General features: G+C 43.9%; 1 protein-coding gene across 3 annotated transcripts in view; it reads right to left on the reverse strand.

Annotated features, from left to right (window-relative positions):
* Positions 1–15,792, reverse strand: part of KIF14 (kinesin family member 14) — a 51,989-nt gene that overhangs the window by 19,450 nt on the left and 16,747 nt on the right. For all 3 annotated transcript variants that reach the window (XM_067729844.1, XM_067729842.1, XM_067729843.1), the window contains 11 exons: positions 15,047–15,219; positions 13,929–14,076; positions 13,578–13,641; positions 12,805–12,989; positions 9,464–9,566; positions 8,481–8,641; positions 5,656–5,803; positions 5,135–5,287; positions 3,498–3,624; positions 996–1,089; positions 342–471 (listed from right to left, as the gene is read on the reverse strand). In XM_067729844.1, the coding sequence (XP_067585945.1) occupies positions 342–471; positions 996–1,089; positions 3,498–3,624; positions 5,135–5,287; positions 5,656–5,803; positions 8,481–8,641; positions 9,464–9,566; positions 12,805–12,989; positions 13,578–13,641; positions 13,929–14,076; positions 15,047–15,219 (1,486 nt within the window). The remainder of the gene's footprint in view (positions 1–341; positions 472–995; positions 1,090–3,497; positions 3,625–5,134; positions 5,288–5,655; positions 5,804–8,480; positions 8,642–9,463; positions 9,567–12,804; positions 12,990–13,577; positions 13,642–13,928; positions 14,077–15,046; positions 15,220–15,792) is intronic.

The following is a 15,792-nucleotide window of genomic DNA, read 5'->3' on the forward strand; positions in this document are numbered from 1 at the left end:
AAACTTATTTACATAAAAATGTAATATAATCTTAAAATGCTTGAGATCTTTATTTAAATGCTATGTCCATTCCTAAAATCACATGTTCATCTTTTCAAAGAGCTGAAGCCTGAGTTTATTAATTCTAATTTGTCAATTATTCCTCTTATTTTTAATGATTCCTTCATCTATTCTCCTTTGGTTTAGGTTTATCCTTTTCTAGATTGAGTTAACTAGTTTATTTTCATTTTTCCATTACACAATTCAAGCATTAAGGCTATAATCTGGCAGAATCCTGTAAGTTTTTACATATAATATTTTGATTTCAAAAAGGTTATAGAGATTTTAATAATATTCCAAACCTCGTAAAGTTCTTTCATTGCCGCAAGCTTAGACTCAAACTTTTCCAGACTCCAGACAGTTGAGACCCCTAGTTGCAGGTTACGAACCTGAATACAAGTGTCAGAACTACTTCCTTTATCTGATACATGTCTGAAAGAAAAACCAAAGAAAAAAAATGCTTCTCCTAAAACATACATAACCTAGAGTTTTCCGAATTAGAATGACTCCCATAAAAATTCAGACCACTGATTAAATCTCTCCATAGTTAAGTATTTTTGTTATACTAATAATCATGTCTAGTATATACTATATTAAAATAACTTCTTATATAATAATTTCTTAAAAGTTCTAATATTGTATATTCCTTTTAAAATGTGGAATACTTATAAATTCTCAACTCAAAAGAAAATTAGTGAATTCCTAAAACATCTAAAATTATTCTGTTTATAAAATATACAAGTATGTTCATTGCTGAAAGCCTTTTTCACTCCAGAGTGAGCTCTGAGAGGGGAATCTGGAAGTGCCCCTGGGGATTATGACACCCACTTGCTCCTGGACAGGCATGTAGGATACCATGTCCTTAGAGAAACTAAAACAGAAAAAAAATCACATGAAGCATGAAGCGTGACTAGTTTAAAACAACAAATTACTTTACAAATAAGATAATCACTCACCTGCCAAAAACATAATTCTTTTTTAACTTGTTGCTGATGGTATTGGCTTCCTGAATCATCACGGAGAGTTTCATGGAGCTCCAACTGGGCTGAACTAGCAGAGAGCACACGGAGAAGATTCAGAACACGTATGTGAGCACTAACACGCCACCAGGCACAACACGTCCTGAAAAACAACTGACTTCAGACAAATGGTTTTAACGATACATCACAGAAGGTGAAGGTGACAACTCAGTAACTTTTCTTCAAGCCTCACTGGTGAAATAAAATATGCTTCATACAAAATGAGGTCTTTCACCCGTGGAGGCGTGGAAGAAAACTGAAGTTCACAGAGAGAGGATACGGGTTTTGTAAACAAGGAAATGCCAAAGATGCTGCTTTTCCTTCTAATATTTTTAAAGATTTTTTTTCTAATTTCTTTTTTTCTTAACTTCTAACTTATGTAAAGTATTAGGTAAAGTATACTACAGCCTTAACTTAAATAGAACCACAGTCCTTTTTTAATTTTGCCTGAAATTTTAAAAATAGATAAAGACAGAAACAGAGATATATTAGGACATAAAAACACTTTCAGTACATAATTCCACGTTCCTAATTCAAATTTAAGATTTTGGCATAAACATTTTCTATATTGTTCAAACTTATAACCAGCATTCCATTAAAAACATTTTTTTGGAAGAGTGAAATTCATTGTTCATGTGGATAAAAAAAATCAAGTATTCATTGCATGGTACTGTTTTAGGACCTAAGAGGAATAAAAACATGTATTAATACAATGTCCTTATCTCTCACAACAGATTTAACAGTTTCAAGGTAATTTAAAAACAGAAGTTATGGAAAGTATACGGCACAACTACTAAGTATTCTTGCTAAAACACTGAACCCGGACGACGGGTTCTTTGCAGGGTATGTAGAGGCATAAGCAACAGCCTGGACATACAGTCAGCAAACCCAGAATCTGCGAAACTCTACAGGTAGAGAACCTGGCTTCTTCAATACATGAATTATAAGGGGAAAGAGAGAGAGGAAGGAAGAGCCAGCTGACAGATTAAAAGAGACTTAAAAGGCGCATCTAGGGCTTCCCTGGTGGCACAGTGGTTGAGAGGCCGCCTGCCGATGCAGGGGACGCGGGTTCGTGCCCCGGTCCGGGAGGATCCCACATGCCGCGGAGCGGCTGGGCCCGTGAGCCGTGGCCGCTGAGCCTGCGCGTCCGGAGCCCGTGCTCCGCGATGGGAGAGGCCGCAGCAGTGAGAGGCCCGCGTACCACAAAAAAAAAAAAAAAAGGTACATCTAGCAAACACAGGGTGTGGACGACCACATTTGTATCCTGATTCAAACAAACCGAATGGATTTTATTTTTTATTTTATTTATTTATTTTTTTTTGCGGTACGCGGGCCTCTCACTGCTGCGGCCTCTCCCATCGCGGAGCACGGGCTCCGGACGCGCAGGCTCAGCGGCCACGGCTCACGGGCCCAGCCGCTCCGCGGCATGTGGGATCCTCCCGGACCGGGGCACGAACCCGCGTCCCCTGCATCGGCAGGCGGCCTCTCAACCACTGCGCCACCAGGGAAGCTCCTGGATTTTAAAAATTATGACATAGTCCACAAAATTTGAATAGGGACTAGATATTTGATGTGTAAGAAATTATTATTAATATTTTTAGGTGTAATAATAATATCAGAGTTATGCTTCAAAGAGTGACAGGGAAAGAGAGAAAAGAGAGTTCTTATCTAACTTGGAGATACACAGTGAAGTATTTACAGATCAGGTGACAGGATGTCTGGGATTTGCTTCAGAATAGTCCAAGAGGGCAGGGGGATTGAGCACGGCTGGAACAAAACTGAACATGTGTGGGTAACTGTTGAAGATGGATGATAAGTATGGAAGAGTTTACTGTAGTAATCTCTCCGCTTTCATAGTTTATTTGAAACTTTCTATAATTAAAAAAAGAAAGCTTACATTAAACAGCCTGTGTTTGGGGAATTCCCTGGCGGTCCAGTGGTTAGGACACTGCGCTCTCACTGCAGGGCCTGGGTTTGATCCCTGGTCAGGAACTAAGGTGGCACAAGCCACCCGGCACAGCCAAATAAATATATAAATATTTGAAAAAAATGCTGTGCTCTACACAGGAATGTAGAAACGTACAAAAAAATAACAACTTTCAAGTGAGAAAGAAAATGAAGTATGCAATGATTAAGCACAACTCGGATTAATAATTCTTATAAAATAAGAATTAAGGATTAGAGTAAGACATTTTAAGAAGCATACTACACATTAAAATAATACTTGGAATTCTGTTTACTATTTGCTTATATAACTAAATATTCTAAAAAGTGAATATCCTAAAAATAATCATTCATACAAATTTATCTAGATCCAGAGAAGTCAGCAACATCTAGAAAAAAAATTTTAAATACACAAAGTTAATTAACATTTTACTAACTGTATGAAATAACATACATAACTTTAGAAAATACCTGCTAAAATCGTCCTATACTCACTTGTGAAAGTTTTATCCCTATTACTCTGATTTTGCTGTAGAATTTGTACTTCCTTAGCAATCCTTTGTTTCTCGGTTTCTAAAGCTTCCAGAATTCTTGCATGGCGGATCCTGTGGTCTTCTAAAGCCTAATTGTTATTCATTCATGTGGAGCCGTACACGAGACCGTGCAAAGAGAGAAATTAGAAAACCAGACTGACAATGGTAATGCACTACATAATTCTCATTTCACAGTGCGTGTTTTATTAAGCATAAAGGCTTTTAAAAAATGATTTATAAAGTATCCTCATAAAATGATTTTTCCCCCACAACAAAATCATTAGGAATTTTTGATAACATAGATTAATCTTTTTCTCCCCATTGATAGGAGCATAAAAACCTTCAGAAAAAAACAAAAAAAGGAAAAAACTACTCAAGAATTTGTTGACTAAATTAAAAAGTTAAATTAAAAATACACCTAAAAAAAAAAAAAAATACACCTAAAAACCTCACTTGAGGGCTTCCCTGGTGGCGCAGTGGTTGAGAGTCCGCCTGACGATGCAGGGGACACGGGTTCGTGCCCTGGTCCGGGAAGATCCCACATGCCGCGGAGCGGCTGGGCCCGTGAGCCATGGCCGCTGAGCCTGCGCATCCGGAGCCTGTGCTCCGCAACGGGAGAGGCCACAACAGTGAGAGGCCCGCGTACCACAAAAAAAAAAAAAAACCAAAACACCTCACTTGATACAAATAAGCCTTATAACAGCCCACTAATGATAATTGTTTTCAAGATTTAAACACATCTGTTTTTCTCTTAAAACTTTCCAGGGTGGTTCACTAGCCCCTCCGTGCTCTAGAATCGGCTAATATATGTATTCTCACCATTTTATAGTACCGGTACTCTGGGGTTACTGCGAGTATCTTCCTCTACCCCCAACCCCACCATAAACTTAGGAAGGAAAGAAGGAAAACTGCCATTTGAGAGTAAAACTTGAAGATGTAAGAAGTTGCAGCAGAGACGAAAGCAGGGGCTCTCCCTTCCGGATTCAGGGCCCCCCTTCAGGGCTGGTTAGAAGGGATTCCGGCCCCACCCCAGAGGATGTGATTCGGCAGTTCTGGTCGGACCGAGATCTGCACGTCTACCAGGCGATGCTGAGGCTGCTGGTCCAGCACCTGGAGAGCCACCGTGAGCTGCCCTTGAAAGATGCCTCTGTGCTCAGAGAGATGAGGGAAGTCAGCGCCTGAGCTCCCAAGGCTGAGGTAGTTCCCTGAGGACTCACGCGGGCACACGGCCTGCTCGCTGCTCTTTCCACCCTGGCAGTGGGATGTAACCGGTCCAGGAGCTGAGCCGTCCCCCCTTCTGTGTACCACGCCCTAGTATCACCTCACTCCTTACATCGTTCAGCATGACTGACCACAGGGTCGCTGTGCACGCAGGGAAAGAGAACACTCGACTGAAACTCGCTGGAAACAACAGCTCTGTCCCTTTGAAAAGATCTGTGTGAGCACATCGTGAGGACAGAGGCTTTCAGGCAGGAAGCCCCTTCTCACCTGCAGACCTGTATTTGGCCATCGCCCATCAAGAGACCATAAGCTCTTTAAAAAAAAGAAAAATCCAGCCTCTCCTCAAGATAGCTCAGACTAGCTATAAAATGAAATTACCTGTTTCGTAGCCAAAGTCTCCATTTCTAACCGCTTTTTGTTGACATATATTTCCTGTTCAAAACGCTGCTTTGCCTTTTCTAGTTCCTCAATTTTGTAATTAGCCTTTTGGTTATTTATTTCCTGTATCTTCTTTCTTTGACATTCTTCTTTCTTTGACATACAATAATAAAAAATAAATAGGGCAAAGATACAGAGCAATTCTTCAAAAATGATACCAAATAGGTACAAAAGTCCCTTTGTAAAAATCAGTGCACAGGAAATTGACTCACAGATAGAAAAGGTGCCCCAATGCTTCTCCACCCCATCCAGGTTGACTAACCCAACCGAAAATAACCATCACTAGTCAAACCTTTCAGAGTGCTGCCCTCCAGATGGGCTTCTGGGAGGCAGGGCTGCCCAAGGGCTGGGGGACAGAGCCTGTCTGCTTCTCCTCCCCCAGCCCAGCAGCCGTGATCTCCCCTCTGACGCTCCCCTGGGGCCCTGCACCGGCAGAGAAAGGAAACAGTTCTGCCTCTTACCAGTTCTGCTTCCAGGACTTTTATTTTGCTTTCGTACGCAGCTTTTTGAGAGGAAAGCTCTTGCTGAGCCATTTCTTTCACGATCTGGATCCCCTGCATCATTTCTTCCTTTGCTTTCAACTGCGCCTCCTTTATTTCTGCTTCAAGTCTACAAGTAGCAAAATATTCAATAGTGACAGGGTACTCTGTCAAGAATTCTTCATATGCTATAATAGTTCTTAATCATATTAAGATGTTAAATTAAACAAAAGTTCAAATCTCAAAACTTCATTTCTGACATTCTGTCAGCAGCATTCTGAAATGTTTATTAGCTCTAGAACTGTTTATACAAACAAAACATAAAAGGTTGAAAATGTGCTCATTTCTAACTTAATTACCATTGCAGATGCTCGATATTTAAGCAAATGTTTTTCTAATGCTTAAGCTATATAAAAATGTTTTAACTTACATAAAAATATAAAATATATATTTATAACATAATTATGTTACAGTGAACACTGCAGTAAATATTACAGTTAACATTGTAGTAAACACAAAATATGGGCATTTTATGTTAAACTAACAATGGTTAGGGCAAAAATTATTTCATATCATTATCTTTCAATTCATGTTTAGGTCACAGATTAGGAATATATTGAAATGCCTCTAAAAGCATGATACATGAGCTGATAAAGCAGAGATTGTACCATATTTTTCCAATCATCTATAATAACTTTGTAAGCAGACAGGGTGGGGGGTCCCCCAGAGAGAGAACCAGGCAGGGCTTTCTTGACAGAAGAGAAGCCATGTTTGGCCTGAGCCGTTTTGCGATCTGAGCCTGGACACAGCGCTTGCCCTTGAACAAGCCTCAGAAACCAATGATCTCGAGGGAAAAAAAGAACAACTGTTATCAGGCAAGAGAAACAACAACAGCAAAGATAAGACACCCGTTGTGAAGACTCGCAGCTCTGAGTCAATGGTGAAGGTTAGCCTGAAGCTCAGCCACCAGGTCAACGGGAACCTCAGGGATGGAGATGCTGACCATCTGTGATCCCCGTGACTTCAGTCAACTGAAGCCTGGACTCTGTCGATCCCTGCCCTGATTCTATGCTGACTTCTCCCCTGCTCGGGCCCCTTCACGAACACGCATGTACCCTTAGCTTAAAACCTCCCCAGTCTTACTGTTGGGGAAGCACGGCTTTGGGAAAGTTCCCACGTTCTCCTTACTTGATGCAAGTAATGCATCCTTCCTTCTCCTGATCTTTGGCCTGGCTGTGTCTTTTGGCTCGACACCCACCAAGAGGTGAACCCAGTTTTCAGGTAACACTTAGACATTTTGAGAAGTCAAAATATTAAATTACCTTTCACTGTATGGGGGGAAAAGGATTGGTGATTACAGAAAACTAAAAGCTTCTTTCTTCTCAACAAAACCCGACGCTTTAACAACTGTACTGCATAAAATTTCCGTACCCAATTTTACTGAATTAGAATAAGAATGTCAGGGCTTCCCTGGTGGTGCAATGGTTGAGAATCTGCCTGCCAAGGCAGGGGACACGGGTTCGAGCCCTGGTCCGGGAGGATCCCACATGCCGCGGAGCCACTAAGTCCGTGCGCCACAACTGCTGAGCCTGCACTCTGGAGACCACAAGCCACAACGACTGAGCCCGCGAGCCACAACTACTGAAGACCATGCGCCTAGAGCCCGTGCTCCACAACAGGAGAGGCCACCGCAGTGAGAAGCCCGCACACCGCAGCGAAGAGTGGCCCCTGCTCCCCGCTCACCGCGGCTAGAGAAAGCCTGCGCACAGCAATGAAGACCCAAGGCAGCCAAAAAAAAAAAAAGAATAAGAATGTCAAAAGAAAGAGGACCTAATGGCTACCAGGGCCTGGGGGGAGGGGGTAGCCGTTGCTTAGTAGGTACAGAGGCCCAGTTGGGTGATGAGAAAGTTCTGGAGACAGAATATGGTTGAGGCTGCACAACACTGTGAATGTACTTAACACCACTGACTGCACACTTAAAAATGGCTAAAAAGGTGAATTTTACGCTATGTATGTTGTACCACAACTTAAAAAAAAAAAAGAGGGCAAAGCAAGCTCAGACTTTTGACAAGGTGACAAAGCAGGGTTCGTGTGGCCCACCCCGGTCATCCTTCCCACCCCCCGCCTCCATCCTCTGTGCGGATACTTCTCTCCCCGTGACCCCAAGATGCCCGTCTCACCCCCCAGCCCCCACTGCACTGCAGCCCGGGACCCGGCTCCACCGCCCTCCACCCTCCAGACCTGGGCCACAGCCACCCTTCTGCAATGTGATCCCCATCATGTCTGTCTCATGTCTCCTTAAAATTCTCTTATGACCCCATAACCTTTAAGATAAAGTCCAAATGCTTTAGCATTTTATTTCTGTGTTACTTGCCATTTATTTTACAGGGATCCTGCTGAAATCAGAACTCCTACAATATTGCCTCAGCTAAAACTGGGGCAAAAGAAGAAAAGTAAATAAGGGTCCACTCCCCAGGCTTCCCCTGGCCGACTCCCTCCCAGGGGACATCTTCTCACGAGACCTTCGCTGACCCCTGGTCGGGGCAGGAGTCACCCCAGGAGCTCCACACGGTGCAGGGCTCTGTCAGGGCACTCTGTCTGTCTGTCCGTCAGCCCCATAAGGAGACAAATTCCTCCAGCGTAGGAGCTAAGTTTGTTTGTTGAGTGAGTGCACACAGAAGAGGAAAGATCACGTCGCTAGAAATCGGCACCCCAAGAGTTAACGAGTGCAGTCAGGACAACCTGATTAAGGCTCTCCATAGCCCTCTCCCGTATACTTACAGTTTCATACCAACAAAAATACTTACTGTAATCTCTGTGCCAAGAGCAAGTCATTTTTTGCAGATTCAAAGTCTCTTGGACCCTCACTCACAAGAGCATCTCTACTGGGCGGTCTTTCCCCTTTCTGGACTTCTACTGGATGATTAAATCTAAAATAATGATCGCCACCAAGAATCACCCGGTCACCCTAAAGCACACAAGAAATTTACTCCTTGAGGTGAGTCTGAACCAAAAAATTCCGTGGGACAAACCTTATGTTCAACAATTCAATAGTCTAGTATCACTAATGATAAACATAAAAATCACGGCAGCTAACATTTATGAAATGCTTCCTACAGGCCAAGAACTGCATCTGACACTCTACACATACATCATCTCACTGATGTCTCACAACTATGCATGTTATTATCCCGATTTTAGGAATGAGGAAACTAATAGAGCACAGAGCTTGACAGTAACAGTGGTAAGCGCACACTGAGCTCACTGTCTGCAGACACTGTATTAAGAACTATGCGTGAATTCTTTCACCTTCTCCTCCCTTATCCCTCCTGAAAGACAGGATATATACCAAGTGGCCATACGTCTTGCTTTACCTTCAACAGAATAGTTCATGCCTGTTCTCCTAATATAATTATTGAAATGCTCTCAAAAGTGTCCTGACATGGGTGACATGCAATCACCCCGAGCTTAATAACTTTTCAAAGGTCATATGGCAAGTGGCAGGGCCAGGGCTTCGACCCTGTCTGGCCTGATTCCAAAGCCCAGCTCTTCCCGGAACACATAATGCTGCTGCTGGTGGACAGCTCCTTGGGGGCTGGTCCACCCACCATAACAGAACTGCGGTCTCTGCGCAAAGGCAGGCAATTCGTGAAATAAGAGAACGTTAGAACCAGAAAGTCCTTCATCCCGTTCACTACTGATCTTACAGAGGACAGAACTGGGCTCAGAAAAACTAGATCACTTGCCCAAAGTCAAACAATTTCTCACATCTTAGCAGCAGCCAACTTACATGGTGTAATACCGTGGGTTCCGAAATAAGTCTTCCATTTACATATGTCTTTGCTTCCCCAGCTGGGATGATACTCACGGTCCCATCGAAATTGTTGATGGTGCTGTGAAGACAGGATGCACATTGTTACAACTACAGGACAGACTAACAAGTAAGAAAAAGGCAATACAGATAATCCTCCTTGAGTTATTCCCTTAGTGTCAAGGTTCATATCAATTTGTGACCATAATGACTTAGAACTCTCTTATTTTCCTTCAATTAGATTTTGAAGGTTTGGTGAAAAAGCCTGGCTTCTCTAGCAATTCTATCCACCAGTGGTGGGAAAAATTTTCATCGTATGTATTTTGATTAAAACTACTTAAAAAAAATACCAACCCCTCTTCCCCAGAAATGGGAAAAAAAAAATACACAAACATTAAAGGAAAATACACTAAAATACTGACAGTGGTTTCTTTATGAATGGAAGAGTTTTAAGTATTTTTATGTTTTACTTTTCTAACTTTCTGGTTTCATTTATGAGTTTTAATAATGGAACAAACAACATTTTCCTCCCATGAAAAGAGAGGTAATACAGAGGAAGGAAAAGCATGGAGATAAAAGCACACTCCTTGGACGTCTAATTAACTGAACTCTGACGATAACATGATACTGTTGAAAATCAACTATAAATGCTACATATCCTTTTGAGTCTTTTTATACAGAAAATAGGAAAGAAACTCCAAAATCCAATTATCTTTGGATTAACTGGACAGAAAGAAAGAGAAAACTGTAGCAAAAGCTGAGCCCCAAACAAACCCTCCAGCTCCAGACAAGGCTCCGAGATCTCCAGTTAAACTTGCACTTGAGCACCTAGAGGAGAGGACTTGGGAAGAACAGCCCACCCTCCCGCCAGCCTAGTGTCCTAACCCCATAAAGGTTTAAACAAGGTCTGCTTGTTCTGACACCTCCTCTCTCCCAGTTCTATCTGCTCTGCCATCAAAAGCCCTTGGCCTTAGCATTCTGCCCCCTCCCACCCCCATCCAGCTTCAACCACCAACCCCCTGATCCACCACTCTTTTCCATAAGAACCCCACCTGGATTTGCCTTAACATCAGCTTCTCTCCTTTACCTGAATCGCTCCGTCGACATAAGACATCCTCTCCCTTATCTCCATCACTCGTCAAGGCCAGAGCCCTCTCAGCAGCTTCTCTTTAGGGCTCAAAGCTAGAGGTGAACTTTCCTTCTCTTTACTTTTTTTTTTTTTTTTTTTGCGGTACGTGGGCCTCTCACTGTTGTGGCCTCTCCCACTGCGGAGCACAGGCTCCAGACGCGCAGGCTCAGTGGCCATGGCTCATGGGCCCAGCCGCTCCACGGCATGTGGGATCTTCCCGGACCGGGGCACGACCCCGTGTCCCCTGCATCGGCAGGCGGACTCTCAACCACTGCGCCACCAGGGAAGCCCTCTTTCTTTACTTTTAAGCACTAAGTAGCTAAGACCCACCTAATGTTAATATAAACTGATGGGTACTGGCGCTCCTTTGTCCACTGAGCCCCACGTGCCAGGTATGTCATCAGTGAAGACAGACACGAAACCTGCTCTCGTGAAGTTCACGGTCCAGAGAGTGAGACAAACACCTATCCGTGTACTAAAAGGGGAAACACCAAGTGCCAGGCGAGTGGGGGACTTCCTGGTCCCCCTGGACTCTCAACTCTTCGGGGGCATGTTCTGTATCTTTGCTACAAGCATAAATAATTCTGGGTTTATTTGTTATAGAAAATGGTTAATTAACGGAAGAGAAAGAGGATCTGAGGATCAAGAAGCCATGCCACGCTGGGTACAAAGACAACGCGGGCTCGAGGACCTAAGGCCGTGCAATATTGGTGAGAAAATACACTCTGTATTTTTGGAAATTTTTTGTACTGCAGATCACAAAAAAAGTCATATGTTATTTAATATATGGTACTGATAGAGTTGGTTATTCACGTGGAAAATAAATGAATTTAGATCCCTACTTCACACCAAACAAAAAATTCCATACGACTTAAGGACTTAAATGTGAAGGCAAAACTTCAAAACATTTAGAAGATAATTTAGGTGACTGTCTCTTGACCTCAGTGTAGAAATGATTTCTTAAACAAGACGCAAACACTGACAACCGTAAAGGAAAAGACTGACTTATGTACTACACGAACTAAGACTCTGATCCATCCAAAGGCACCATGAGAGAGTGAAACGATGAGCCACACGCTGGAGAAAACACATTTTCAACACGCGAAACTCACAAAAGCTGGGCCACCAAAATACATTAAAAAACTCCTAAAAATTATGGAAAAAACCCAACACAATCGAAAAATGGACAAAAGCCATGAACAGGCAGGTTACAGAAGAGCAAACAAAAATGGCCCAAGAACAGGTGAACAGGATTAGTCAAGGGAATGCAACACGCATCCCCCACGAGACGCCATCTCACATCCACCTGACAGCTAAGGGTCGGCAAGGATGCGGGGCCACAGGGACCTCAGCGCCAAGGGCGGCAGGAGTGCCGGCCATTCTGGAAAACAATCCGAAATTACCTCATAAAGGTGGCTACGCACATATGCTGCAGCCTGGCATCTCTGCTGCTAGACATACCACTTAGGAGCAATTTTCCCAAACTTCACAATGATCACCGTACAGGGAGGGTAACAGGAAGATCATCAGAGACTCACGCAGCGCAGCGGGGCGGACAGGAGGGCCTGGCCGCCCGGGTTCCCAGCGGCTGCCCCGAGGGCCCTAACTCAGGGTATGAAACTCGCCCCACAGAAGCTCTGCCCGTCTGTACCAGGAGATGCATCCAAGAGCGCCCACAGCAGTACTGGGGGAGCAAAACATGAGACACCACCCAAGCGCCCACCAACCAAGTAGACAGGTAGACTCATACAACAGGGTACTTCACAGCGGAAAAATGAGAGAGCGTCAACATGGACAAATCATGAAAACACACTGCGGAGCTACAACAGTTTACATGTACTATCACCCTAACAACACAGTATCATTCAATCATATGAATGAATTTTAAAATGTGTTCAATTCATGTGAACAAATTTTAGAATTTGTCAACCCGATCAAAAATCCTGCCATAGATGATGGATAGAAGTTTACATCTATTGGCTGAGGGATAACTTCTGATAGAGCGATACCACATCGTATCTCATATTGAGAGTAACTGACCTGCCATCCTTACAAAACATTCAGACTGCCTGTTTTTCCTGGCTAAGAGATGCATTCGAAGACTTATACCAAAGAATCAGTGTGAGTGAATGCCTCATGTGAAGGAAGCCACAGTCATCAAGATCTGGAAAAGTACTTGGCAGGAACGCACCAGTGCTCGTCGGCGATCAGCACCCCCGACAACTGGATGTCACGGCTCGAGTTTGGTTTATACTTTCCGACTGTAGTTGTTCCCTCTTTTATCATATATAACAGTATCTCCGACAGCTGAGGGTCTTCATTGAGATTGACCAGGTTTGGCACATGGTTGTCCATTTGAAATGTAATTCCTGCTTTCTAGTAGAAGTCAGAAGAAAAATTAACTTTAATCACAAGCATGAAACTGTTAGATCCACCTAAAACATTAAAGTCGCGGTATGTGGGACTCAGTTAATTAACGGTCTCTTAGACCCTCTCCTCACGACTTCCCCGTAAGTGTGACCACCATACTTCTTAGACTCCCAGGAAGACGCTGACCCTCTGTCCTGGCACCATCCTCAGCCCACTCACGGCTCAACCCAACATCACCAGATGTGCCTGATCTCACCCACCGACGTCTACAGCAGGTCAGGTCCTGCCGCCGCGTCTCCACTGCCATCACCTTGGTTCAGACCCGTAGCACCTCCCGCCTGAACCACTGAGGCAGCCTTCTGCCCGCCCTGCCAACAGTCCCTCTTGGCTTCAGTCCTGCTTACACCCTACACCAAAGTAATTCTGAACTAATTCTCAAAATGTTGATTCCCTGGTCAAACACTTTCAATGATTTCCCACTTCCCACAGGATAAAACAAATTCCTTGGCCTGGAATTTGAGAAAGTACATCTGTATATTTACTGTCATATTTCTTTGCAAATTTTCAAATCAGTTTAGAGAGTTGAAACGATACCTGTAACTCCTTTGTTACTTGAAGTTTCCTGTTTTCAGCTTGTTCAAGTTTTTCTTTCCACATTCTTACCAAAGACAAATGAGAGTTTAAAAGAGTTAAAACTATCCAGGTTTATAAGACTGAGAATCAAGAGATTCTGAGATGAGGAAACCACCTGGGAATACTTAAAACATAATGGTCTGGGGATAAGCTGCTTTGTTCACAGGGAAGGCAGGGATAAAGGCAGACTCCGGTACCTCCTCAGCTCCCGTCCCCATCTCCACCCCCGCCCCCTGTCCCGACCCTTGCCCCAAGCCAGTCCAGCAATTCCAGGCAACACCCACAGCATCGAAGGCAGTGACCAGAGCCCACCTTTGCATTTCTGCCATGTCTCTCTCCTGCTGATACAGCTTCATTCTCAAGGATGTTATTTCTTGCCGAAAGAGCCTATATCGCTCAGGGTCAATGTTCTGACTGTTTCTTTGAGCAGCTTTTAACTTTTCAATTTCTGCTTTCAAGTCTAAATATTTGAAGAAAGATGCATGATCAATAACATTTGATATATAGTAATTCCCACACTAGACATAACCCTCCAATCTTCTATTTTATTTGACGTTTTAAATACTAAGTAAAACAGAATACTTGCAGAAATTTTACTTTAGCCACAAATCTCTACCTAACCTTTACCTGAAAAACTGCTCCCCTCTTAATGAATTTCCCTCCCTCATAAGCAGTATGGCCACGTAATGTATCGTCCAAAGAGGGACACGTCTGGGAAGGACCGGGGGCACCATTCATCACACTGGGATGACAGCCATGAACCAGGACTGCCCCAGGCAAACCATACTCATAAAGACATGTTAGATAAGGATGACAGATTTGCCAAGCTGGAATTCAGAATACTTATTTTTAATGAAAATGGTCCCATTTGTAAACGCGAGGGGATCCAAACAGGAAAAGATGGAGCACGAGACGGCAAATCCATCCTCCTCTGGCCCACACCTCTGAGGGACCTATTCGCCTTCTGCAAGATCCCCGAGCAGGTGAGCAAGAGAAGGACACTCGGCACTGGCGAAGGGAGGCCCGTGCTGGAAACCCAGGACCAAGCAGCCTTTGGGTCAATGAACCAAGAGGAAGCAGAGGTGAGAGACAGACAACGGCGGAAAGGCTACAGGAGGAAAAGTAAAGGACATTATCGTCCCTGTGCTGCACAGGCGCACGACTCAGTCCATAGAGGGTTTCCTACGCTGGCTCCTTCCCCTTCACCCACCCCATTTCCCAGCTTTTTCTGACTTTCCCTTTCCCTCCTCTCCTTCCCGCCGTCCTTCCATCCGCCTTCCTCATCAGTGTGGAACGATGGCTAGCAGCTATTACACAGATACGAGAGAAAAATCTTTAACTTCCTTAAACTGCATATTTTCATCACTGAAATGAATATTTGAGACTAAACTCTTGCAAGATAATCTTTAAGTCTGTAGGGAACTGCTGACCTCTGATCAACTTGGCGCTCACGTCCTCGTTGACCCTGGCGGCGTTGACTATCATCCGGGCCTGGGTGGCGTATCTCAGCGTGCTCAGGGTCTCCTCCACGCTGCTGGCCGCCGGGCTGACCGTGGCGATCATCGACGTTTTGGAATTTCCGCTCAGACTTTCCTTCAGCAGCCTTCAAGGAAAACAGTCACAATTAGACTTTGCTTCTGCAACGACCTCGTGACAACTACCTAGAGAGCACAAGGCAGACCACCGGGACACGTGACGCAGTGCTCCGCTCCTCACTCAGACACCGGTTAGAATTGTTTGGTATTTGTAGCTATTTTTAGATCTCTGCGCACTTTATTTCATCTCACACTTCTCATTTATTTATTTTGGCCGCGCAGCTTGTGGAATTCTAGTTCTCCGACCAGGGATTGAACCCAGGCCCTCGGCAGTGAGAGCGCAGAGTCCTAACCACTGGATTGCCAGGGAAAGTCCCTCGTCTCACACTTTTATGTTGTTCTGTGAAGCGATAGTCTGTGCAAAGATTTTAAAATACGGTTAACTCTCCAATATTTAGTAAAATCCCTCTCCCCACACTAGACCGCAAGCTACTTTAGGGGCGGGACCGTGTGTCTGGTCACCCTTGCATTTCCAGGGTCACCAGAGCCCTTCAAAGCAGCTGCTCGAAAGTGCAGAAAATGACGGATGAACATACAAACACAAACTTTGTTTTCTATTATATGCAAAAGCCTTATTTTAG

The sequence above is a fragment of the Pseudorca crassidens genome, chromosome 2 (assembly GCF_039906515.1).
Source record: "Pseudorca crassidens isolate mPseCra1 chromosome 2, mPseCra1.hap1, whole genome shotgun sequence".
NCBI lineage: Eukaryota > Metazoa > Chordata > Mammalia > Artiodactyla > Delphinidae > Pseudorca > Pseudorca crassidens.